The 26869-nt window shown below is 34.2% G+C and overlaps 1 protein-coding gene across 2 annotated transcripts in view; it reads left to right on the plus strand.

The window, feature by feature from the left end:
- The window catches only part of SKAP2 (src kinase associated phosphoprotein 2), a 165372-nt gene that overhangs the window by 69463 nt on the left and 69040 nt on the right, over positions 1-26869 (plus strand). For both annotated transcript variants that reach the window (XM_064575138.1, XM_064575139.1), the window contains 2 exons: positions 23494-23571; positions 24613-24696. In XM_064575138.1, coding sequence (XP_064431208.1) covers positions 23494-23571; positions 24613-24696 — 162 coding nt within the window. The remainder of the gene's footprint in view (positions 1-23493; positions 23572-24612; positions 24697-26869) is intronic.

Raw genomic sequence — 26869 nt, forward strand, 5'->3', positions numbered from 1 at the left:
GACTTAACTTCCTGAGTCCTTTGAAATTCTAGACTTAAGTTTAGAATTTCTTGGCTATTCAGGCAGACATTACATTGTCTAAAAAAATGATCTTTTTAATTGCTTTTAATGTTGACAATAAAGATCATTGTAATTCATTTATTTGTTTTTTTAATTGTATGAAATATTTGGAGAGGAAATAAATTTATTTTTGTTTTAAATTTATTTTATATATACTGTAGCATATATGTAATGTTTGTATTATGTTTACATTACTTAATCACAAAATATATTCCTTTTAGACCCATTAAAAAATATATGTCCTGGTATAAGGTGTTATCTGCCTTCCCAGAAAAGTGACTTGCCTGAGGTCACCCAGCTATTGAACCAGCCCTGTCTGACTCCTGAGCCCATGACTTTGACCAGTATGCTATGCTCTTTACAGACTAGTATGCTATGCTCTTTACAGATGATCTCAGTACTTAAAAGTCTGAGTATGTGTATAGCACTGATTATTAGCAGAATTATAGAATATGGAAACAAAAGGGCCTGGAAAACTGTCAAATACTGTTCTTTGCTTTACATAATTTGCTTCATTTAATCTTCAAAATAGTCTTACGAGATTTGTGCTCTTACTATCTACTTCTGCAGCTGGGGAAACTGAGGCTCAATAGAGGTTAAATAACTTATGTTCCCAAGGGAGCCTACACTAAACCCAGCTCTGTACTGTTAAGTACTATGAATTTTGCCTCCCTGAAATTTTTTTCCCCAGCTCTTAAAAGTAACTGCTTTCTTATTCACCAGTAATGATTTTCCTATAACAACTTTTAGACTTGTCACTATAATTCTTACAGCATGGCAGTGTTTTGACTTTGGTCTCAGTGGTCAGAAATCAATTCAAGGTCATCAAAAGGATTCTGTACTACCTCTGTTGTAGTAGAACCTATGTAAAATGTAATTGCTGGGATTGCCATGTCAGATTTACAGCTCATAAAGTTATATATTTCTAGGATTTTAGTTTAAATACATAGAAATCAGTTCATTTCTAGATTCTGAACTGTAAAACAATGAGTGTGTAGTATTTTACCAGGAATGTAGTCTGTTTTCCTGTTTTTACCTCAAAATACCATCCATGCTTCTCTTTGACATGTTTTCTTATTACTCCTCCCTTCAAGTATTTTGTTGTTTGTTAGTCTCGACACCGCACTCTGTCTGCAACAGTCTGTTATCCTCATTATTTAGTATTCTTAGGTTTGTATACAAAAAAGGAACAGCTTCTTTCTACAGACATTTTGGGTACTCATTATTTTCCCACAGTGGTGATCTTATTTTGAAACACTGCTACCCTGTGGATAAGCAGAAGAATACACCGCCTGGGGGTGTGGACTGGTCAGTCTGTTATCAGTGCCTAGAGGCATGGCAAGAATGATGAAAGAAGATTAAAATTAAATCTTCAGAAGTCCTGCACATCTGAGGAAGTGTCAAATATTCAAAGACTCTTAAAGTGTGCTTGTTTAATATTTAGCAAGTTTTGTCAGAAGCAAATTTTATTTCCCTTTTTCCTGTTATCATTTAGTTTCTTTGGAGAGCAAAATATCTTCTAATACCTCTGAAAAATCCATAGTTTAGACTTTATTTTGTGTTATATTCAAGTATCTGGAAGAGTATATCGATCACCTCACTTCTTTTTCTGGCCTGTTTAGGAGGGTATTTGAATTTCATCCTCTGGAGTTGAAGGAACCAAATGGCTACTATCTCCAGGCAAGCTGTATTTTATGTTAAAATTTGAATTTGAAAAATTCAAATTGGAAAATTTGAAATATTTGTTCTTTTCTTTAAATTTAGAATATTCTTAAACATTTACAATTTTTTTTCCTAAATATCAAATCAATTAATGATTTCAACTCTTGACTTCCTAGAAGTCCCAGCTATCATTTTGGTTCCTCAGAGAGCATTCCAGATTCCACATTTGGAGACCTGAATCACTGGTTTGTAAGACAGAACATTAGAGAATTGCAAGTAGTTTGGAATGTGAGAGCATAGGATACAAATGTATGAAAGGTGAAAGAACATGGAGACCCCTTCTTTCCTGACGGCACTGGGCTTCCCATGTCCTACCTTACAGTAGCTTTATCCCAGTCTTACCATTGCGGTTGTATTTGATTTAGGTTTTGTATTAAGCTTATGGAACACTTAACCCTTATTGTTTCATCACCTGTTGTTCAGTTGCAAGGTATGAGCCTGTTAAAGGCAGAACCTGTGTTGACTTTGTCTTTGTCTCTCCAGGATCTAACATTGTTTGTGACAAAGGCCAGGTTCATAATAAATATTTATTGCTCATTGAATAATGACTATCATGCATTGTTGACATGGAATAGAGACTGTGTGAAAAATATTATATTTTATTCTGAAATAAAGCTCATAATTGAGGTTATGAGGTTTAGTTGGAGAAGAAAAAGGGAGAAATTGTGGGAAGGTGCCCAGCACTTCATCCTGCTATCCAGTTGCAGAATCACTGTATTAAATTGGTGTTTGTTCATGCTCCTTTGGAAATGTATTAGCTAGAAGATGCAGAGTAAATCCAACTGAGAAAAGCCTGTAGCATGCCAAGAACTGCCCAAGGAAAATGCTAACTTAATACAAATTATCTTGTCTTCATCCTCAGGAGGGCAATAAATCTCAGTTCATATAGCCTGAAATGGAAAAAGGAGGATTTTAACCTTTATATCCTCAGTGGGGAGACAGGAAGAGGAAAATGTAAAATGGCATCTCATTCTATTCTTCGATGCCCTCAGCCAATCTGTGAGTAACAGTCATAGTAAGTGGGTAGGAGGGGACGTTTATGGCTGCCAGTTGTGGGCCTACATAATTCATACCTGAATTGGCCCCTTTGTTTTGGGGGAGTTTAAAATAAGTGTAAACTCCAAATCATACAAAGTATATTTCTGAAGAATGTTATCATCATCCCACATGGGTATGTGTTTTATAGATGACAGACTGAGTCATCAAGATCAGCAGTGGATTTATCTAATAAAACTACTTGAAAGCCTATAGAACAAGCTAAGTGTTGTCACTGGACCCAGCATTATCATAAGTATGCACAATTTCCCGTTACTGTTAAAAGTTTATTGGTTAAATATTCTAGGCTCTGTGCATAATGAAATCAACATGTAGTGTAACTATAAAGTATTTTGTATCTGCCACCAATTAAAGTTACATGCCGTAAAAATAATTGACTCCCACAGAACAAACACACACATGGATTGAGTTTCACTTGGAATTTCCTCTGGCTGGCTGAATGTTTGCCAAGTGCTTTTGTAAAGTGCTACATACAAAAAAACCAGTAGGCCTTGGTTTTTCTGATATATGCATAGTGCATAATGACTTAACTGTAAGTTTTATTTCCTTTGGAAGGCATAATTTGACTTTATGGTCCACCATTGTTACTGTAGTTGAACGTAAAAGGTAAAGCTAATCTTTTGGTGTAATGGATGATCCCTATAATAGATATCTTTATTTAATAACCCTTATTTATTCAACATGCATTTATTAAATGATTATGTTCCAGGCACTGTCCAGTGGGAATAAAAGATGAATAAAACTCGAATGGCCTAGATTTTAAGTACCTTATGCATCTGCCCAAACTTGGACATTATTGAATATAACTTTCTTTTTGCTGCTTTTCTGGTGTCATCTTTTTTGCCGCATATTGAAAGAGTGATCTGCATAAAAGTGCTTCAGCTTTTCTTTTGATCATTTAAATTATTTTTATATTTTTATAAAGATACCAACTTTTGTTTTATACACAGTACTTACTTATTCATTAGAATTTACTAAATCTGTGGTACTTTGTCAGGTTTGTACATTTTTTGACAACCAGCTTGTTGATTTCTACTTTATAGGTGAAGAAAGTAAATATTAAGCCACAAATACAGAGAAATCCAGCTACATTATTTATTATATTTTCGTAAATATTTATGCTATAAATATTTATACACAAGCATGCATATTCTTATATATTCTATGTAAAATGTACGTATGTATACTTGGCTCCAGCCTAGATAGTGTACCTCTGCTCTGTAATTGCAAGGTCACTAAAATGTTGTCAATATCAATTGCTTCCCCTCCTTATCATTAAATGTACGCTAGTGGTGTTACATTCTTCAGCTCTACTTGTTGGCTTCCTCTCCTTTAAACATCAAGGCAAATTTGCACAAGAGTTCAGATTTGTTTTCTTTGTTGAGTCTGGGAGAAGAGTTTTAGAAACCAGGATGTTTCATTAGAATAGGCTGGTGTACCCTTTGGTTTGAGTCCTCAGGTCCCAGACCCATTATCATTTAAAAACCTTATTATCACCAGCTATACCTAGGGGTAAGTTGGCATATTAACAAGTTATAACACCTATTTTGCAGAAACAATGCCTTCTTTCTCTGTGTTGGAGGACATTTACACTATCTAACATGAACAATAGAGTAATGACTGCTGTGTTATAAATCATAACGAGAAGGTTCCTGAGAGGAATTATGATTTTAATTCCTTTGTGGTATTATTAGGTAAGCCTCACCTAAACAGTTATCACACTTTCTTCCAGTTGTAGTGTTATTTTTTTTTCTGATGGGCATAAAAGGTATTTGATAAAGATAAGATTTTTGAAAACATCCTTGTGTAAATCAACATATTTTAGTATTATCAGAATGTACAATACTACTTGTATGGAAGCTTACAGATTATCTAGCCTATGTCTCTTATTTTACAAGTGAAGTCTCGAAAGGTTGACTCATTTAGGTACCTACGATTAAGTTTAGGGGCTGACACTAGCAGTCTTCTGACTTCTAATCTATGTTTTATTTTTCTTCCCTTAGAGATGACTATGCTATTACTATTTTTTATTGCATAATTGTTCCTGATCGATGCATTATGAGATATTATACTGAGTTGCATGCATGTGTACGTACACACACACACACCAAATCATGTTTGCAGAATTTACCAGGGTAAGAATCAGCTATTTCTGTTTCCTAAATATTCAGTTCCCAAATCATAGTTGTTTTTCTAACTTTCTGCTTTTTCGATATAAAGAGTATTTGACATCTTCATTTATTTGAAAAAAAATTTGGAAACTGCCATTTGCAATCATGATAGAAATAATTCAGACAAGAATCATCAATGGATGCTAAAACTTAGTGAAAGAGGAAGTGAAAGAGGTGAAAGAGGAAGAACCAGGATATTTATATTATCTTAAAGAGTCTCCTCATAAAATACTAACTATAAAGTGAAAAATAATGTGAAAGGGAGAAATTGGCAGATACCACCTTAAGCAGGTGATGAAAGTTAGCATCATTGTCCTGGAAAAAATTGACATCATATACCTTCTGATATGGTGTGTTGGACCATAATAATGCGATGAATTTTGAAAGAAAATTTTTTTGCCTTTGTATTTTTAGAATTCTTTAGAATAAAAAATTCAAGCTTTGTATCTTTATGTCTGAATCTACAAAGAAATGTGTGGCATTGCTAGATCACTTTCAGTGTAACCACTAATTTTCCTTTTTTTTTGAGATTTTCTAATATGGAAAATCTTAATACTTTTGATCTTATTAATGTGACTAAAAAACACAAGAAAACTGGCTTTATTGATACAAAGTAAATATTTGGTATTTATTAAAATATAAATGAAAATATTTGTAGAAATCTGAAGTCTCAGACTTGAAGATAACATTTCTTTTTCAAGTTTTTATTAAATTCTGGTTAGTTAAAATATAGAATATTAGTTACAGGTGTAGAATTTAGTGATTCATCACTTACATACAACACCCAGGGCTCATCACAACAAGGGCCCTCCTTAATCCCCATCACCTATTTCACCCATCCCCCACTGACCTTCCCTCCAGTAACCATCAGTTTGTTCTATATAGTTAAGAGTCTGTTTCTTGGTTTGCATCTTTTCCCCCTCATGTTCATTTGTTATGTTTCTTAAATTCCACATATGAGAGAAATCATATGGTATTTGTCTCTCTCTGACTGACTGATTTTGCTTAACATAATACTCTCTAGCTCTATCCCTGTTGTTGCAAATGGCAAGATTTCATTCTTTTTGATGGCTGAGTAATATTCCATTGTATATATGTACCACATCTTCTTTATCCATTCATCAACATTTGGCTGTTTCTGTAATTTGGCCATTATTGATAATGCTGCTATAAGCATCAAGGTGCGTGTATCCCTTCAAATCAGTATTTTTGTATCCTCTGGGGAAATACCTGGTAGTGCAATTGCTGGGTCATAGGGTAGTTTATTTTTAACTTTTTCAGGAACCTCCATATTGTTTTCTGGAATGGCTGCACCAGTTTGCATTCCCACGAACAGTGCACGAGGGTTCCCCTTTCTCCACATCCTCACCAATACCTGTTGTTTCCTGTGTTGTTAATTTTAGCCATTCTGACTGCTGTGAGGTGATACCTCATTGTAGTTTTGAATTGTATCTCCCCAATGATGAGTGATGTTGAGCATCGTTTCATGTGTCTGTTAGCTACTTGTATGTCTTCTTTGGAAAAATGTCTATTCATATTGAAGATAACATTTTCTTCAGAACAGGTAACTTCAATTGGTCAATGACATACAATGCTCCTTCCTCCTTATATCCTATAGGATGTAGGCCTCCTTACTAAATCTTGACTAGCAAGTTAATTCAGTTAATATTTGTTGTTAAGGAGGCCAGTGTTACATGCTTGATCTTATATGGGTATTATTTTGTTCTCTGGCTATGCATGTTAACATGGGTAAATTGACTTGAAAATTTATGATTTTGGTTACTTGGGTGTCTTAGGTAAGAGTATGAAAAACTTTTGAAAACCTTGATAAATTGCCCTCCTTTGAAACATTCATTTGCCTTCATTTTAAACAGTAGGTGTTTTTTACTGTTTCTTGGGAAATTATTTTTGTTGTATTTAAAAATATAGGCTGTTTATGAACATCACTGTGATTTTAAAAGTAAATCAAACATTATCTTTCTAGGATTTATTGGGCAGCATTGTGTGTGTGTGTGCATGTCACACAGTGTGTGTATGTGTGCATGTCACGCACGTTTTATGTATTTGTTTGCATGAGAGAGAACACTGAAATAATCCTATGTCCAGAGGCTTAAAGGCCTTTCATTAAGAGGTTCAAAGACAGGGCGCCTGGGTGGCTCAGTTGGTTAAGCGACTGCCTTTGTCTCAGGTCATGATCCTGGAGTCCCGGGATCGAGTCCCGCATCGGGCTCCCTGCTCAGCGGGGAGTCTGCTTCTCCCTCTGACCCTCCCCACTCTCATGTGCTCTCTCTCATTCTCTCTCTCTTAAATAAATAAATAAAATCTTTAAAAAAAAAAAAAGAGGTTCAAAGACAACTAACAGTTAGCCTAAAAGAGTCCAATGAGTAAATATATAGTTTGTACAATAGATGTGTTTTTTTAAAGTTATACATAAACTGAACTTTGCAGTATCATAATTTAAATGTACTAGAGAAGTATCACTATTTCAAGATGGTGTGCAGTAGCCTTGGTGACTGCAGCCTCTAAGTAATTTTTATGGTTAAAAGAATTTTGAAATTTATTTTTCTTAACTGTTGGCAAACATCTTTACTTCTCTAATGTGCCATATTTTTGACATGGACAGATCACCTATATTATTGAACTAGGATTGCTGTCTTTTTATTCACTCTACATAGAGTGAGTTTCTTTCAGTAAGGCTAATTAGAACCAGTTGTCTTGTAAGATTTGGTGATATGTATAATTCTTCTTATAGCAAATTCAACTGACTAGCAAATTATTTTGCTTAATATCTGAAAAGCAATTAGATTTTAAGATTGCATTTTAAAAATATGCAATATACCACATAAGACATTTTTGCATTACATTACAGATGTCACCCTAAATTTTCAAATGCTAGTCATCATTTTTAACCTATTAAATTCACTTTGTAACATTACATATGAATGTATTACTATTAAGTATGGTTTAAAATGATCCGATTTTTAAAATTTCAATATCGGCTTTTAGTAATTTGAAGACCAGTTGTTGCATTAAAGTGGAATTTGGTATGGAAAAGGACTATTGCTACAGATACTGAATTAGAAAATAAATTGGAAATGCTTTACTCCCTGGCTGTCATTCCCTCTCTTCTTCCCCTCACTACTGAGGTGTTTTTTTTTCTTTTTTTTTTTTTAAACGCCAGTGATCTTTTTTTGGTTCTGCTTTCTCTATTTCATTCCTTAATGATGACTGGCTTCTATCCACATTGCCTCTTCCCTGATATCTCAGCAAGATGAGCAAAATGACTGTAGCCTCAGTGAACAATTTCTAGTACTTCTCTTTCTTGGCCTTTCTGAAGCAACTAATATTACTGATATTACTCACCACTCATTCATTCCTCTCCCAAAAATCTGTACTCTTTGCTGATCTTCTCCTGCTGTTTCTTCTCAGCCTTTCTGTGGCTTGCCCTCCAGTGGCATGAAAAGTGTAAGACTTAATAGCATGTTTGGTATTCCTTATTAGACACAAGTAAGCAGATGTTGTACGTGTGAAGGGCTTGTTCATGTTATCTTTAAAAAATAATTTCATTCAATATATTGGATTAGGAAATCATTTTTCTCTGTACTTTTACCTCTTAATTTGATGTGAATTTGCATATTCTTTCCCTTCAAGTCATCTCAATTAAGGATGCATAGACTATCAGAATTGCAGTTACTTCATTAGGGAAATTTATGTTTGGTCTGTAAATAAAATTTAATATATTCCTAAAGAGGAATTTGTTATATTCATCTAATTCATCTAGCACAGAACACTTTATTTTTTAATATTGTCCATCAGTTTTCACTATGAAAATGCATCTTTCTTTCCATCCAAAGCTGTATGAAAATACTTTTTTTTTTTTTTGAGATTTTCTTCAAGTGTAGAACTTTGAAATACCATTAGCTGAGAACCTCTACTTCATATATGAATTCTCCAAATGCTTCTGTATGTAAGATCCTCTTTTCCTGGTCAGAAAACTTCTATTTGCCTTGACTTAAAAAATTAATAACATGTGGCATGCTTTATGAATAGGCATTCTGGAATCAGCCAGAAGACTTTTCAAACCAAAAATAGGGATATGTTTCCTGCTGAGTGTGAGCTCAATAAATCAGGTGACTGGAGCTGGGAAGGGGTCTTGGTGAGCCTATTTGTAAACTTTGGGTTTCTGAATGTTAATTTTAAGCTTCCTTTTGAAAAGGCCAGGGTTTGTAGAGCTTATCCTGTCAGCAATATCCTGTGTCAATTGTCAGGTCATGTTTAACGTGTGGAGATGTATTAATCTGCCGTAGCTAGCACTGTGAGGGACTGGGATAAATAGAGGGCTCAGCAGATGAAGAGGGATTAACTGTGTAGATTGAGCAAACTCTTCAATCACTGAACCAGTGATTTTACAAAGGGTTAGCTGCTGCTTTTACAAATATTGATTACTGATTTGCTACTCAGAATGGAAATGACATAACATGTGCAGTTGCTGTGTGGTGTGCTATGTGAAATGTACATCATTCATATTAATGGATTTGTCATAGGCATTACAGAAACGGACAGATTTATTATAGCAGCAGTTGCTAGAACTGTTATGGTTAAGGTTGTGTCAGCATATCTATTAAAACTTCAGGATTTTAGAAGTTTACAGGCTAGCCATAAAATTGATTTTCCAGGTGGAATTTGGAATACCAGTTATAGCCTGGCACAATTATTTTTGTGCATATTTTTACATGAATCAGTTTGAAGGCACCAAAGTTGAACAGAACACAAAATACATTATTGTGTTATTTTTGTAATATCAAAAAACTTAGATTATTTCATTTTGGAAAAAAATTTAAATTCATCATAAATACTTGTTTTCCAACCAAGAACATGCTTAGTACATGTGGACTTCTGAAAATCCATCAATATTTTTCCCAGAACAGGGTTTGTCTTAAAGCCTTTGGTTTGTTTCATTTCTATAATCAATTTGAGATTTTTAGAAAACGCAGAAATATCTGGGTAATTAACAATCAATGACTATTTTGTTTCATGTAAGTGACTTTTTTACACTAAAAATCAGTAGTAAGAATTAGAATGATCTAATATCAGAGAATATAGCTTCCTTTAATCTTTTTTCCTTTTTTTTTTTTAAGATTTTTTAAATTATTTGAGAGAGAGGTAGCGAGAGAGAGCACAAGCAGGGGGAGAGTGACCTGAGCCGAAGGCAGATGCTTAACCGACTGAGCCACGCAGGCACCCCTCATTTAATCTTTTTTAATAAATCTGTTTTCTTGCAAATGTTTCATTATGTCACAATGGGAAGACTTTTCAGAGTTGAGTTAGATCTTGAAGTCTGAGCTGGAAGCTGTCTAGGCAGTGAGGGTGGCCAGGCGTGGTATAGAGAAGAAAGGTGAGGGGTAGCACATTCTAGGCAGAATGAAAGCTTGTATGGATACATGAGACTTGGCCTATTTGAAGAATAGCCAGGTCTGTGAACATTCTCAAAGTGTAATACCTTCATATGAGTTGAGAGGATTGTTTTCAAGCTGTATTATTTTATCATAAAACTACACATATTGATTAAACTGAATCTTTTAGTTTAGTGGTTAAAGCTTTTTTAGCTGTGATTTAAATAATATAAATTGATTTAATTTAAATTACTTAAAAACCTGTACACATTCTTTTTTTCTTTTTCACTTAAAAAATTCTATTATGTAAACTTATAAATGTAATACATGCTTGTATTACAAAAATCCCTAGAAGTAAGAACTATTAATTGTTCTGGATATGTCCTTCTAGACATTTTTTCCTGAATTGTACAAATGTGTGTGTGCAGAATATCAAAGCAGATTTTTTGAAATTAAAAATGGAATATCACTCTACATACTGTTTTATACCTTATGTTTTTCACTTAAGTATCATGATCATCTTTCTATGTTAGTCCATACCTTTTCACATTAATACACGTAGATCTACACATGCATATTTAAACAATAAGCATTATTTAAAATGGTTTCATAACGTCTTTCTTGCTGGACATGTTCCATTTTTCTATCACAAATTGTGTTTTGGTATCTATTCTGGCATATACACTGTTAATGAACCTGTGCTTGATTTTTGTAGGATAGATTCTTGGGAGTTGAATTCTTAGGATATTGTCAAATTCTCATGCACAGAACTGTAGGAAGTTACATTCCCAAAAGTAATGCATGAGAGTATCATCTCTTCCCGCCCTCCCCACTGTTTGGTGTTATTAATCTTTTTAGTTTTTACGTCTCACAGAGTTAAAAAGCGGTATCCCGTTTTACTTTGTTTTCTTTAGTTTTTAGTGAAGTTTGTTTATTCATTCAGCAAAATTTAATGAGCCCTTACTGTGTGTCCAGGCACTTATTTGGCCCTGGGGATACAGTGGATGAGACAGCGTAGTCTCTGAGTTCATGGGACTTACATTCTAGTAAAGGTGAGGAGAGCTGGTGAAGAGACAGGAAATCAGTAAACACTATCTTTTCTCATGTTTATTGGCTTTTGTACTTATTCTATGAATTGCCTGGTTCATATTCTTCACCTATTTTTCTGTTAAATTGTTTATCTTTTTCTTATTGATTTGTGAGAATTCATTGTCTATTGTGACATCCATGGAATTTTTTTTGCTATTTACCCCTTGAAAAAGTCATCATTTGACAAATTAATGATTGTACTAATTCTTATCCGTGTATGGAGTTTTAATACCACACCTGATTTCTAATGGTTGGTGAAAGATCATTGGACCAAGTGTCAAATTTCCATAATTTTCCATCCTGTGAGGAATTTAGAGTTTTTTTTTTTTTTAAGTAGGTTCTATGCCCAACATGGGGCTAGAACTCACAACCCCGAGATCAAGAGTTGCATGTTCTACTGACTGAGGCAGCCAGGCGCCTCAAGAGTTCTTTCTTTTCTCTAATTTAATGTATTTTGATATTCAAAAAAATACATTACAACTTTCTTGCATGAGACTTGAGGATATCCAGATGAAGGAAACTTAATTGAATTCATTGATTTGTTTAATAGCTATTATCTCATTATTGGGAAGATCAATGTAACATTATATATGTAGAAATTTTTTTTGTGGGGAGAATACATATCATGGTCTATTCATCCATGATTTAATTACAGGCTGAATTTGTAGAAAACGTGTAATGGAATATCTTATCATAAGAGCCTACCATATCTGCATTGATTTTGAATAAGTTGTATCATAGCATTTATTCATACGGAGTTGGAGTGGGATGTATATTTTTTGGATTTTAAGTCTTTTCCCATGTTTTTAAGAGGTCATTGTGTTTCAGATATTCATGAACAAACTACAGATCCCGAGTCAGACTGTTTTACAGCCTTACACGCCCTTGAGGTAACTAGTGGCAGCCTCATTGCAGTGAGAGACCACAGCCCACCCGCCCTAGGCTGGTGCTCACGGCGGGTGGAGAGGCCGTCTGTTTTCACAAAGTTGCATCAGCTGTTGCGTGTTGCTAGCACACATTTTATTCCATGAGGTTCCTTCCCAGAGTTTTATTTTATTTTATTTTTAAGATTTTATTTATTTATTTGACAGAGAGAGACACAGCGAGAGAGGGAACACAAGCAGGGGGAGTGGGAGAGGGAGAAGCAGGCTTCCCGCCGAGCAGAGAGCCTGATGCGGGGCTCGATCCCAGGACCCTGGGATCATGACCTGAGCTGAAGGCAGACGCTTAACGACTGAGCCACCCGGGCGCCCCCCTTCCCAGAGTTTTAATTTGACATTTTTTAATTTGAGTCAAGAACTTAAACTTCAGTGGTGAAATTGTTCTGGTAATGATGACTCTTAACTGGGAGGAAAGGAGACCAGGGACAGCTGGGCTGGGCTCGGATAATGCACACAGTGAGCAGATTCCTGGATTGCCTTATGACGTCTAACTCAGGGTAAATATCAGTTTCTATATTTGGCAGTTGATTTTTTTATATCATGGGTACTCATTTTTGAAAAATATGCTGAAATCATGTGCCTGAAAATGGGCACTTCTCATACTATTAAGTTCCAATTTCTTTTTTTCTTTTTTATTGTAATTCTTACTTTATGTTGGCTGTTACAAAGTTCAGGACTAAATTGGAGTGTTATTAAGGAGGCATTAAGGTGGGGAGGAGAAAGGAGGATGACCTCTTTGCTCTCAGTTGTGATGGCCCTTTCCTGCTCTCTTGCCTCTCTCTCTCGGTTTCCTCGTCCGTTCTTTCTGCCCCTACTCCTCATCATTGGGGGACCGCGCCAGCTATGGTGAAAGAGGTATTATATTTTTATAAAATTATTTTAATGACTCAGAAGTTAGATATTCTGTAAATAAAAATCCCCTCCTCATAGTCATTTATGTATCTGACATTTCCCTTCTGTTTTCAGTGTTATGCTGGTTGCGGAACTGTATTTTATCGACTTACTGACTTTTTTTTTTGATTTTGCATTGAACATTATCTTAGAGCATATTTTTAAAATCCTATAAGAGAAGTATAAAATGAAGTTTTAAAAACATACCACTAAGAGCAATGTAGGTGTTTTACTTCAAAATTGTACTTCAGCATTTTATTTTATTTTTTTATAGATTTTTATTTATTTATTTATTTATTTATTTATTTATTTATTTATTTATTTATTTATTTATTTATTTATTTGAGAGAGAGAGACAGATAGTGAAAGAGATAGTGAGAGAGAGCACAAGCGGGAGGAGGGGGAGAAGCAGGCTTCCCGCGGAGCAGGGGGCCCGACGCGAGGCCCGATCCCAGGACCTGATCATGAACTGAGCCGAAGGCATCCACTTAACCAACTCTGCCACCCAGGCGTCCCTGTACTTCAGCATTTTAAATAAGTACCCTTGGTGATGTTGATGCTCACTTAAGTTTGAGAAGCACCATCTTATGATCCCTTGCTCAGAGTCTAATGAAAAAGACAAACTTATGAATCCATGATTTTAGCCTAATATTGTAGGTGGTGCCACATGAATGTTTCTCTCCCTGGCCAGTCTCACATGTGGCTGTTAACAGTTATTCCCCTCTGAAGCTAAGGATCAGAAAGAGGATTAAGCATGCGATGTGCTTTTATTTTCAGACACTAGAAAAAAATGTGATATATCAACTCTTCTAATACTGAAGTTTTAATGTCTGTTCTTTAGTAATTTACTCTGTTATACAGATAACAATGCTTTCTAATTCTTTCAATTACCCAGGTGTACATATTATTACCAGTTTATACTAAAAAATAGATGGGCATTTTATCATTCTCAGTAACATGTTGCTCTGTGGATGTTTTGTTTATGTGAAGTAAGCATATACTTAAACTTTTTGCAAGCTGGAATTGTTCTGGCCCTGAGTTAGAACTTTTATGAGCAATTGCTGATTTGTTTTGTGTTAAGGTGATCTTCATCCAGACATATGTCCCTGTAAAGCTATTATATTATATTTACATGTAAATTTATAAATAAGAGCATCTCTACATCATCCCCAGCTTGTGTGATTGTTAAGGGATATGGCTCAGAAGTAGTAACATAAAAGAGCTGTGCTGGTTTCTTGCAGGGAACATATCTTCTGCTTGGGATTTAATAGTTACCAAAAGTTTGGCCAAGGCAAATAGTATTTTGGAAGGATTGTCTGAAAAATGTGCAAGGTGTCTACTCCTGTAGGTATTCTAGTTCTTATCCTTGAGTTTAACAAAGCTGTTTGGGAGCTGTATATGTGGGCTACCAGGTTTTGTGCTCTGTAGAATTGCTTTTAGTAAATTTTGCTTTGGTATTGTGCTGTTGGCTTGACATGAGTAATGGTATACAAAGCAGCCCTGTGAAACTTTTATTTTACTTACTGTAACAATGTTATTGAGGACATTGAAAACACATGGGAAAGATTTCTTTCTCATTTCAGTAGCAAGAACCAGGAATAGTTGTTATATATTCCTCCCTGAGCAATGATCTATATTTATCTTATGGGTAATGAATTACATAATTTATTATTTCTTCTTTCATGTTGGTTGTTATAAAGCTTATAACTGAATTTTTGGCCCACTCCCACTAAGTGTAAATAACTTTGTAGTTCCAACTTGTTTTGTGTTCTACCCTGACTCCTAGTTTTGCCTTGATTGATTACTTTTATTTTTTAAAATTTAAAATAATGTCATTTATAGAAAAGTTTCAAGAATAATACAAATAATTCCTATTATATCCTTCATTTAGATTTCTTAAGTCATTAACTTACAAGGGAAAAACCCATAAGGCTAGCAGGAGATTTTTCAACAGAAACTTAGCATTAACATTTTTTAAATTCAGGTGTTTGCTTTCTCTCTGTATACACACAATTTTCACCTATTTGTTTTAATTTCCATACCAAATGTATCTGTACAAATGCATGTAAGATGCTTTTTTTGCGGGGGGGGGTAATGAAGCAGTGTATTACTAAATAAACAATAATAGATAAGAATGTGTTAATTTCATACCTATATTGAAAAAAGAGACCTGTGGAAAGACCTGTTTTAGACAGAAGGAAGATAAATTGTCTGTGTTTGTGAGAGAGAGAAGGGGTGAGAGGGAGAGAGAGAGGGAGAGAGAGAAAGGAAGGAAAGACAGAGAACACCCATGTGTTTTAAGAGGATATTTTAGCACTTTGGCAGAAGAGGTGAAATGCCAAAGGCTTTTTGATTTAAATAAAAATTAGAGAGTTGTTTTCTTAAATAGAAATAGGTAATAAATACCTGCATGACGAATGTTTGGGAATGTATTTACTTTAATAACCAAGCCCATTTTGGTAATCAAGTAATCAGAATAGGGTCGTAAGTAGAATCTTAATCCAGAATAATTTCATATTTGATAGTTTTCATACTAGATAATTTTCATTTATTTTAACCACACCTCAGTGATATTCTTTTGGAAGATGGGAATAGAATAACAATTGTTTATATATGCGTTCTCTTTCTTCAAGATAAAACAAAAACATATGCCTTATTATATTATGTGATTTGGAAGACATTCTAACTCTGCATACTCCTATTTCAGACACTTAAGATATGATCTTATATTATTAATGGTTCTATTTCTTTATACACAAAATAGGAAAAACAAGTGAATAAAAATGAACTTAGGATATTGCAAATTAGAAAAATGTTCATATTCTGAAAATAATTGTAAAAATTTATAGTTTAAAGCTCACAACATAAATCAGGTTGCAAAAAAAGTTGCCCTACAACCTATGGGAAAATAAAACAATTAAATTGAAAGGAGCTAAAGATTTCAGTCTAAATTATATTCATTTCTTATTTTTATCTAATTTGCTAAAGGAAACTTCATGCAAAAAGAGCCTCCTTTTCCTTCCATAAAGATCTGTTTTCCCTTTACTGATCTGTTGCATGTTTGTGTGTGTGTGTGTTTAAACCAAAATGGAAGTCTTTTGAAAGACATGTTTAGGAAGCAAAATTGACTTCACTAAAGTCTTGTAGAAAGTGAAACAAACATCCTAGAATTTTAAATTTTAAATTAAATATTTTAAATATATCATTCTGCTGTTAAGGAATTAATTTTAAATAATTGTGATTAATGCCACAGAGTAGTAATTCAATATTGTTGTCTTTTAGTTTCTGTAGATGGCATTCACTTATTTCCTCAACGATAGTACATAGCATTTCAACAGTGGGCTTTGTTGGACAGATGTGGGGGTCCTGGTTCCACCACTTACTATGTGTGACCTTGATTTGCCATTGGTAACATGCAACTAATAATGCCTACCTCTTGGGGCTGTGTGAGAGGGAAATGAGATAATGACTTGTATCATGTTTAACCTGTGGTAAAGGCTTAATAAATGTTAGCTGTTGCAGATATTATTACCTTACTGAACCATGCTAATATTTGTTTATATATATTTGTTATTTAAATTATGATACTTTTAAAAAAGAATGCTTAGAACTTATAGTCTAGGGATATGAAAAGGTTATGTTTCATACAGAGGTAGTACAGGTATGGAAGGAGAAAGACCAATTATTAGTTATTCATTAAATTTTATACATGAATTATTTGACTTTACTTTTAAAATGCTTTCAACAAATTTCAATAGGTTGAGTTTATTTTTTGGCTGCCTTAGATAATATTTAGAAAAGGGCCTGGCACATAATATACACTAGTAAATACTTAATAAATGATTTAAGTGTTCCTTTTCATTTATACTAATCTTTACTATGTACAATACCACCAAATATTTTTTTAATGCATCAGATTTTTTTTTTTTTTTTTTGCCAAATATCTATAGCTGGAAAGGAATTTGCATTGTTAAAAGGTACTTGGCTTTCAAGGTTTATTGTAGTTCTTTATTTTTTCAGCTTTCTTGTTTTCTTATGTATGGAACACTGGACTTGGCAAATTTGAATTGCCATAGTAATAATAGGAACTAACATTTCTTAATCTTAAGTACTACCCTACAGTAATTCTCCATTATTATTTACATTCAAGGATTTGAAAAGTAAAGTTAATGAAATTAAGTAACTTATTTACATCACAGAGGTAGTAGTCAAGCTGCAATTTGAATCCAAGACCCAGGGTTTTAACCACAATTCTAAGATGCAGAATCAGATTGGGGGCACCTTTTTGTGTTAAAGATGAACATTAAAATTCAGTTCATAATTGTATATGTTTTATATTATTTAGAGTATCTGTGAAAATTGTGATATATTTAGAATTTTATTTTTAACTGAAATAAAAAGTATTTCCATTTTAAGCTTGTATCTCATTTTCTCAAAATATTTGTATATCACGGACTTTATAAAAAGGCGTTTTTTTCCCCTAAATTTAATTTTTTTCCTGTGACAGAAAAGATGATTAAGATAGAGGCAGATACACACACACACACACAAAACCAGTAACCAATTGGTATGTATAATGAGGGATGCAGTCGACACAATAATAGCTCCCCAAAGAAGTCCACATTCTTATTTTTGGAGCCTGTGAATATGTTGTTACCTGGCAAGGGGGAATTAAGGTTGCAGGTGGAATAAGGTTGCCAGCTGACCTTAAATAAGGAGATTATCCAGGTGAGCCCAAAGTAAATACAAGAATCCTCAAGAAGGAGGCAAAAAATCAGAACCAAAGGGGCATTGTGAGAAGGACTCAACTGGCCATTGCTGACTTTGAAGATGGCAGGGGGACAATAGCCAGTGAAATAGGTCAGACTTTGGGAGCTGGAAAGGCAAGGAAATAGATTCTTCCTTAGAGCCTCCAGGAGGAACACAGCCCTGCTGACATCTTGATTTTGGCCCAGGGAGATGCTTTTTGGACTTCTGACTTCCAGAACTATGAGATAATAAATTTGCTTTGTTTTAAGCCACTAAAACAAACCAAACCAAACCAAAAAGCAAAAACAATATAGGCAGACACAGAGTAGCTGAGAAGTTACTCTGTATAGGAGATAAAATTTGATTTAAAATCTTTTTGTGAAATATGGAATGCCTGGCTGGCTCAGTCCCTAGAGCATGAGACGCTTGATCTAGTTTGAGCCCCATGTTGGGTGTAGAGATTACTTAAAAAGTAAAAAATAAAAAACAATCCTATGAAATAGTTACCATCTCTATTTAAAAGAAATAAAATCTTTCATTTAATGATATATTATTAAAAAACAGCCTTTCCCAAAATATAAAAGCATTAAGGGTGCCCATATAAATACTATAGGAAATAGCAGTCTGGTTGCCGAGTGAAATTTCTCATATTGAACCTTATTTTTAAATGACTGATTCAACATATTGATATGCTTTCGTCCTTATAAATAGTTGAGGGAGTCTTACGAGGGTTTCCACAAATCAGTAACTCTGGAATTTTTAGATAAAACATTTTTTAATTCCATTAGAAATAATTTTTTAAAATAATTTTAATATATTATAAAAATGTGGTACCTCATGGTCTAAAAAATTAGTCCAAAGAATCAAAAATCTTAAAGAGATTTTCTTTCCACCTAATTTTATGAGCTAGGAACAGTACTCCTATATTAAAAATTTATCTAAAAAAGCAGTCTTCAGACATGTACTTAGGTAGTTCAAATTTTGATTTGTACTCCAAAGTAAAAGAAGCACCTTTTTTTTTTAATGTAAGTAACATTTTTATTAAGACTTTCTGTAAAAATTATGTTAGAACTTAATCAGCTAAATTTAAAATTCAATACATATTCAATTTTACCCAATCCAGATAATTAAAAGAAGCACTTTTAAGTGAATGGGAAGGATAATATAACTCTATGGATAATATAATCCACATACTTTTGATCTATGGCATTTTGACTTATTTTAGTGGATATTGATGAACATACTTGATTTCAGATTTTTCTTAATTCTGATTCTTAATTATTCCCTTAATTATTCTATGATTGCCATTTGAATTTTCCATATTTTTGTAGATTTCCAAGAAAATTAGTAGAAGCCACAATTACATATGTATATGTTTTTTTAATATGTATATGTTTTTTGATATAAAACAGAAGCTTTTGATTGGACTCAACAGAACCTTAGGTATCTTTTGGGTCATATTCATGAAGCATTTCCTGCATGCATATAGCTGTTGCCTTCTTTGGTTTCAGACAGACCTATTGAAGACATGGTGGAACTCTCATGAGGCTATTGGAATTTCCATTTCAAGAAGTAGAGTTAATAAAGGCAAACTCGAATTACCCTAATGGTTATTCAGGTCTTGCTTGGTGGCTTTCATAGTGACTTGCCATTTTACAAAGGGGCAGAGAGACCAAGAAATGGTAAACCTGTGAATTGCAACCTCTGCTTTAGCCCCCAGTGTCATCACATGAGTCGCTGTATCAGTCTTTAAAGCCTTGTCCCCAAGGCTTCATTGCCCTGGGAAATCTGTGGTCCTACTAATAGGAAGCTGACCATTTTTGTGTCTAAGCATGATATGAGCCTATTTTTTTTTTTAAAAAGGAAATGTCATATTAGCCTTAGAGATCACCAGTACTAGCAAATCATTGGTCAGTCCTTTCTGAAAAGAGTAATAATGGGAAGTGAGAAAATAAGCTCTGTGAAAGGAGTATGCTAAGCTAACATCATTAGCAATCTTTTAGTTACCGTAGTGATTATTTTCTTAAAGGTTATTGTTGTTTGGTATATCCATTGAATACATAATAATTTTTGCCACTAAAAAAAAAACAATAAAAAAGTTTTGAAATTCCAAATTTTCCATGTGGAGGGGAGAATTATTAGGATATGAAAATATTTAATTTTTTTTCTTTTTTTTAAAATTTTATTATGTTATGTTAGTCACCATACAATACATCATTGGTTTTTGATGTGGTGATCCACGATCCATTGTTTTCGTATAACACCCAGTGCTCCATGCAGTACGTGCCCTCCTTAATACCCATCACCGGGCTAACCAATCCCCCCTCCCCCCTCCCCTCTAGAACCCTGTTTGTTTCTCAGGTCCATAGTCTCTCATGGTTCATCTCTCCCTCCAATTCCGTCCCCCCCATTTTTCCCTTCCTTCTCCTAATGTCCTCCATGCTATTCCTTATGTTCCACAGATAAGTGAAACCATATGATAATTGACTTTCTCTGCTTGACTTACTTCACTTAGCATAATCTCCTCCAGTCCCATCCATGTTGATGTAAAAGTTGGGTATTCATCCTTTCTGATGTCTGAGTAATATTCCATTGTATATATGGACCACATCTTCTTTATCCATTCATTCGTTGAAGGGCATCTCGGCTCTTTCCACAGTTTGGCTATTGCGGACATTGCTGCTATGAACATTGGGGTGCCATATGTGTTCACTACATCTGTGTCTTTGGGGTAAATACCCAGTAGTGCAATTGCTGGGTCATAGGGTAGCTCTATTTTTAAATTTTTGAGGCACCTCCACACTGTTTTCCAAAGTGGCTGTACCACCTTGCATTCCCACCACCAGTGTAAGAGGGTTCCCCTTTCTCCACAACCTCTCCAACATTTGTTGTTTCTTTCCCTGTCCATTTTTGCCATTCTAACTGGTGTAAGGTGGTATCTCAATGTGGTTTTGATTTGGATTTCCTTGATGGCTAATGATGATGAACATTTTTTCATGTGTCTGTCAGCCAAAAATATTTAATGTATATATTTCTTTCACAGATCTTCCAGGCCAAGATTCTAGCTAGGAATCAACCTTTGAAAGGACAGAAAACAATTCTTTGCTAGATCTAAAGGAAGTTATCAGTTGCTCTACCAAAAATATGTTGTGTACAGATTCCACATTTGATATCTTTGAAAACTGAATCCATCTTGGATCTTGGCCATTTGTTACTGAAAGTACAGGAGAAACAGGCATGTGGCTGTGTTTCATGGAATCCTAGGATTGAGAGGGCCTTAGAAATGAAGTTTTTCATGTTTTAGAAGAGGAAACTGATACCCAAAGAGGCTTAGTGACCTAAGGAAAGGCACAGATTTGCAGTGCTGGGATGTCATCACAGACCTCTGTAACCTATATCGTGCATCTTAAAGTCAGTATCAGTGTAAAACTCAGTGTCTAGGTATCTGTTATAGCACAAAACCATTTTATTTAATATTTATATCCTAGTTAAGTTTAGGTTTCTCTGTCTTGCTAGGACACAGTCTTTTTGTTTTGTTTTGTTTTAGTTTCCAGGTATACTAGTGAATTTTTATACTTAAAATTTTTTAGAATAAGGAAAAAAAAATGTGTCCGCAACTCTGTGTCTTTGTATCTATTATATATTCTCTAGAAACAGAGAAAATGACATCTAACTTTGTTTGTGCAAATGCTAAGTAAAATGTAATTAAATTGTACTTGTAGAATAATGAGTTCTGAGCCAGTAATAGCTCTGGGAACTGAAGCTCATTTATAGACTGTTTCCTAAAGCTAAGTACTCAATGTACCCTTTAGGGAGCCAGAAATGTCTACAAGATACTGGACATCATCTGGAAAGATACAGGAAACAAAACAGAAAGCATTTCCTACCTTTATACAGAATTACAATGCATGGAATGCTGACATATGTACAAAATATTAAATACAAAATATTATAGTAAAATATTTTATGTAAAATTTTTTTACCTTTGTATGGATCAAGTTTATTCTGAAAAAAGACACGTGGATACATTTGCTGAACAACTAGTCAGATGTTTATATTGGCTCTCCCTAAAATTTTTATATACATTTTAAAATCAGTGCACTATTTAAGATATATTTTAATGATACTGTTTTGTTTATTGAGTAAAATTGGTCTACCATGGAACTGAAATTGGTGCTTTAATTCTAAACTTTATTAAGGAAAAATATCTGTGATTTTATAATTACTGTGATTCCTATAATATATTAAAAAGAAACTTACCTGGTAATTCTATAATGAATTTGTATATAGTAAACTTATCAAAACACTTTTAAAAAAATTATAAACTATATTGACGCTATTTCCATTGGGCATATTCCATAAAAATTTTCATTAGATTGGTTGTTTTCACTTGTTAGAGTTCTAGTAAAATGCTGAGATAACTTATTATAGTTCTAATGATGCTTGTAAAAATATTGAACACTTGGGAAATTAATGAATAACCTATTATTCATGACCATAAATATATGATTTCTAATTGACTTGACTTTTGCCTTAATCTTTCAATTTTTTGTAGGTATCTAATATTTGTTTATGATAGTTCTATTAGCTTTTTTAAAAAATATTTTATTTATTTACTTATAAATTTATTTATTATATATATATTTATTTATTATAAATAAATAAGTAGGGGAAAGGCCAGGGGAGAGGGACAAGCAGACTCTGCACTGAGCACAGAGCCCAACACTGGGCTCAATCTCAGGACCCCAATATCATGACCTGAGCCGAAATCAAGAGTTGGGCACTTAACTGACTGAGCCACCCAGGCATCCCTCTATTAGATCGTTTTACTTAATTTTGGACTCTGAAATGTCCTAGAAAAACCTAAAGCATTCAGTTGAATGTCTACAAGATTTCTCTGTATTTGCTGTGTACCCAGAGAAACAAATTTTAGCATTTGATTTTTTTGGGAAAAAATCATTTTATGTTTTACTTGGAAGGAATAGAGATATGCAGGTTAAGAGTCAACAAGCATTAAAATACTTTAAGAGTTAATGTAAGTGGAAAGAAACTTATGTGATTTATTTGAAATTCCTAACTTCTCTTTCAGGGATTTATGGCATTTATTGATAATAGTTCCCTGATCCTTTCCCTGGAGAATGTAGATCATAAAGTATTGCCCTGTAGAGATCATCTAGTTACATAATACTACTGTGTTTGGGGATTATAATATATTAAGATATAGGAATTCAGAACATTTTTTTCCTCTAGAGATTTCCAGGAGAGAGACAAGTTTATGGAATGGATCTGAAACAAAGCTAATAGACTTGAATTTAATTAATTTGGGTAACTGCAAGTACACTGAACCTAATGAGATCTGGTACTTGGTTTTTCTAAGATGGATTGCTCACTATTTTTTTTTTCCTCCTCTACTTCCCACAGGAAACCAGTTTCCTCCAATTGCAGCACAGGACCTTCCTTTTGTTTTAAAGGCTGGCTACCTTGAAAAACGCAGAAAAGGTAAACTGTAAGATTCTAATGAAAAATCTAAAAATGGCTTTATCCTTACATAAAACGTGTGCAGTATACATATGGAGCCAATACTCACTTTAGGGGATTGAAGAGTTTTAAAACTGTAGGAAAATCTGGTAACATTATCCCTACCACAAAATACAGTTTTTGGCTCTAAATAATTTTTGATAATGAAACATTTGGTCAGGTTTTTAGTTGCCAATCTTGGTTATTTGTAAATGATTCAGGAGCTGTTTCCTGCCTCTTAGAGGAAGGCTGCGGGCCATGACAGTATTCTCAAGGATGGGATTTGTCACCCTTCTGCCACCCAGCTGAGCACCAGGTTATCCTGCACCTGACCTGGCGCACACCATGTCTGCTGTGGTTCAGATCAAGCCTGCCATGTTGTCTGCCATTTTCTGTTATCCATTCAGTGTTCCTCTCCATTGGCTATGATAATCGGGAGTTGACCATATGGTCTCACTCTTTCAGCACCAATATATAATGGAAATTAAATATGGTGGTGGTGTTATTATATGGGAAACAGAAAGCAGAAAGTATCTTCATTACCATTTTGCTTTTCTCACAGGTAGTCCCTTTGGGCCTTTCTATTTATATTCTATTTGCTTTCCTTGGTTTTCTTAGCTGAATTTTAAAGCTGAAAGAGATAATAGAAGTAATCTAGGTCAACTCCTCGTGTCCCCCCAACCCCCCCACCTTTTTATAACAGATAAGAAAATGAGACCCAGATGAATCCGTTGTCTCAAAGCTATGTCGTCCCATGCCCTTTGGACAGTCCTGTCGGGAAAGTGTGTTAGCTGCAAGTGTAGCAGTCCTGTCTCCGTATCACTTTATGCCTTTTAGCTTTGTTTTTGTTTGTCTCTTGGAGAAGAAGATACAAGTTAATTAGTCATAGAATTTTAGAGCTAACAGAAATCTTAGAAATCATGCCGACGAACGTTTCCTTTTATAATAAGGAAATGGCGTTACATTTATGCTGCATGTGTAATGTGTATTATCTAAACTGTTCCTTTTCCCCCTTTATTGTAGATCACAGCTTCCTGGGCTTTGAATGGCAGAAACGCTGGTGTGCTCTTAGTAAAACAGTATTCTATTATTATGGAAGTGATAAAGGTAGTATTGATATTAAGTCATATCAACTTCTGTTGTAGGAGGGTTTTAGGGGCCATTTTATACCCCCATTTTAGTAACAGAGTAAACTGAAGACAATGGGAGAAAGAATAACTGAGAATTTTAATAATTATAGTCTGAGACTAATTTATAATTCTATTTCACTCTTTGCCAAATGCTCCAAATTCCAGAATGCCTTCAAAGTTAACACAATTGTGTTTTATTGAATTACGGAAGAGATGAAAATCTCGTGGCTTTTCATTTTAGGAAATATTTATCATCCAAGTTATTGTAGAATTTCTAGAAAAGTTAAGACCATTAGGGCTGTGAGAGTTCTGAAGGGAGGAAAAGGTATTTTATTCTTTCAAATATTTTTAAAAGAAAACTTTAGATAAAATGAAATCTATGTGACACCTTTCTTAGCTTCTTTCACAGATTTAAGTAACAACAGCAAACACCTCTATAAAGATTCCTGTTCTAAGCACTTTGGCGACATTAACTGGTCTAATTGCAACTCTGTGAGGGAGGTACTGTTATTAGCTCTATTTATTTTACTGTTTGGAAAACTGAGGACAGAGAGGTTAAGTAACTTGGTCAAGGTCACAGATCTGGTAAGTGGCAGATGTGGGATTTGAGCCTAGGCATAATGGTGGAGTCCATGTTCTAACCATTAATTTGGAAACAATAAGATACATTTTGCAATTTTACTTGCTAATTAATACATCTCTTACTCACAGCCCACATAGTTTTAAGCTCAGTATTTGAACAGATAAAGCCATAAAATACTGAAATTGAAAGAATGTAAGCTTCCTTAGTTTTGCTTTTTTCTAGGAAAAGCAGGTCAGAAGTTGAATATTGTAAAGTAAAGGTAATACAGAAATAGCATTCATTTCCAGAAAGGACACTTAAGGAGAAAAAAAGGCATAGAAGTCCAATATCACTGAATATAAGCTTTCCCATGGAATTGTTTACTTATCAGCGTTGTTTGGAAATTTATGTTTCATTTGCTATCACTTGCAGTTTTTAGGCTTTTTCCTCATTATGAAACTATGTAGGTATGATTATTGTACACATTTCAGATAAATTTGAATTACGTAGGTGATGCTGGAAGTAGGGCTCACCTTTTGGCTAATGGAGTTAACAAATTAAAAATTAAGTGGCTAGTTTGCAGTTTGTCTCTAACTTAAAATACGTTCAAATGTAATAATGGCATCAGTGAAGCGTAAACTGGGAACAACTATCATCAGGCAGCCTTCTTTCTTCTGCTAAGGGTAAGTAGGTGGTTTTGTCAGAATATTTAAGCCTGAGTTCGGTTATGATAACCATAGGTCATAAACATACATTATTATGACAAATATAATTTGGTACACCATTGTGAATTGAGAGCACGATCTTACTTTTCCACAAAGAAATATCCTCTATTTCATAAGACTAGGGGAGGCAGGTTTCACATATTTGTGACTCTGGTTCAGTTAGGTTTCTCATTTCTAACTTCTTTAAGCCTCAATGAATACTAATGTTTGTTTCATCTACTCCTAGTCCTCACTGGTAGATACCAACTGTTAGGTCAAAGATGAGCAAGAGTTTTCCCAAAACCTAAGGAATGTTTGTAGTTATTTCAAATAAGTATATTTATTTCAGTAAATAAATTCTAGTTATTTTGTGGGGGGTATTAGTTAAATTCCTATTTCTGTTCTTACTTGATGAGAACTTAGGGTAAGAATGTTCTTTGTAATTTGTATTTTAATTATTTTGTGGTCCATTTAACCACCTGTACCACCACCACTTTTTAAAAATTACTATTCCAGTGTTCTTTTTTTATTTAGGTATTTGAGGATCTGGCGTATATTTCCATAAAACTTTTCCCTGGTACTCTGAAGTCTCCATTGAGAGTGTAGGTTTGTTTTTAGTGGTTCTTTTGGCCGCTTCCTTTAGCATTTTTGGCCAGTTCTTCTTTTGGGCACTCAGAAAAAAAATCTGTCTTTGGACACTGTTTAATTGCTTGTTTGGCATGATCCTAATTCCCTTCCTTTGTATCCTTTTCTTTCTAGGAAAATGTATGTGTCACATGAAACTTTTACTTTCTTTTGTGAAACCAGATAGCTGATTTGTACAGCTTGGTGTACGATGTATATTTGAACCACTTGGCTAAACTTTAGAGCTGTTTAGATATATG

Source organism: Mirounga angustirostris, unplaced genomic scaffold (genome assembly GCF_029215605.1).
Source record: "Mirounga angustirostris isolate CCGP_5_RB_7025 unplaced genomic scaffold, mMirAng1.0.hap1 SCAF_12, whole genome shotgun sequence".
Taxonomy (NCBI): domain Eukaryota; kingdom Metazoa; phylum Chordata; class Mammalia; order Carnivora; family Phocidae; genus Mirounga; species Mirounga angustirostris.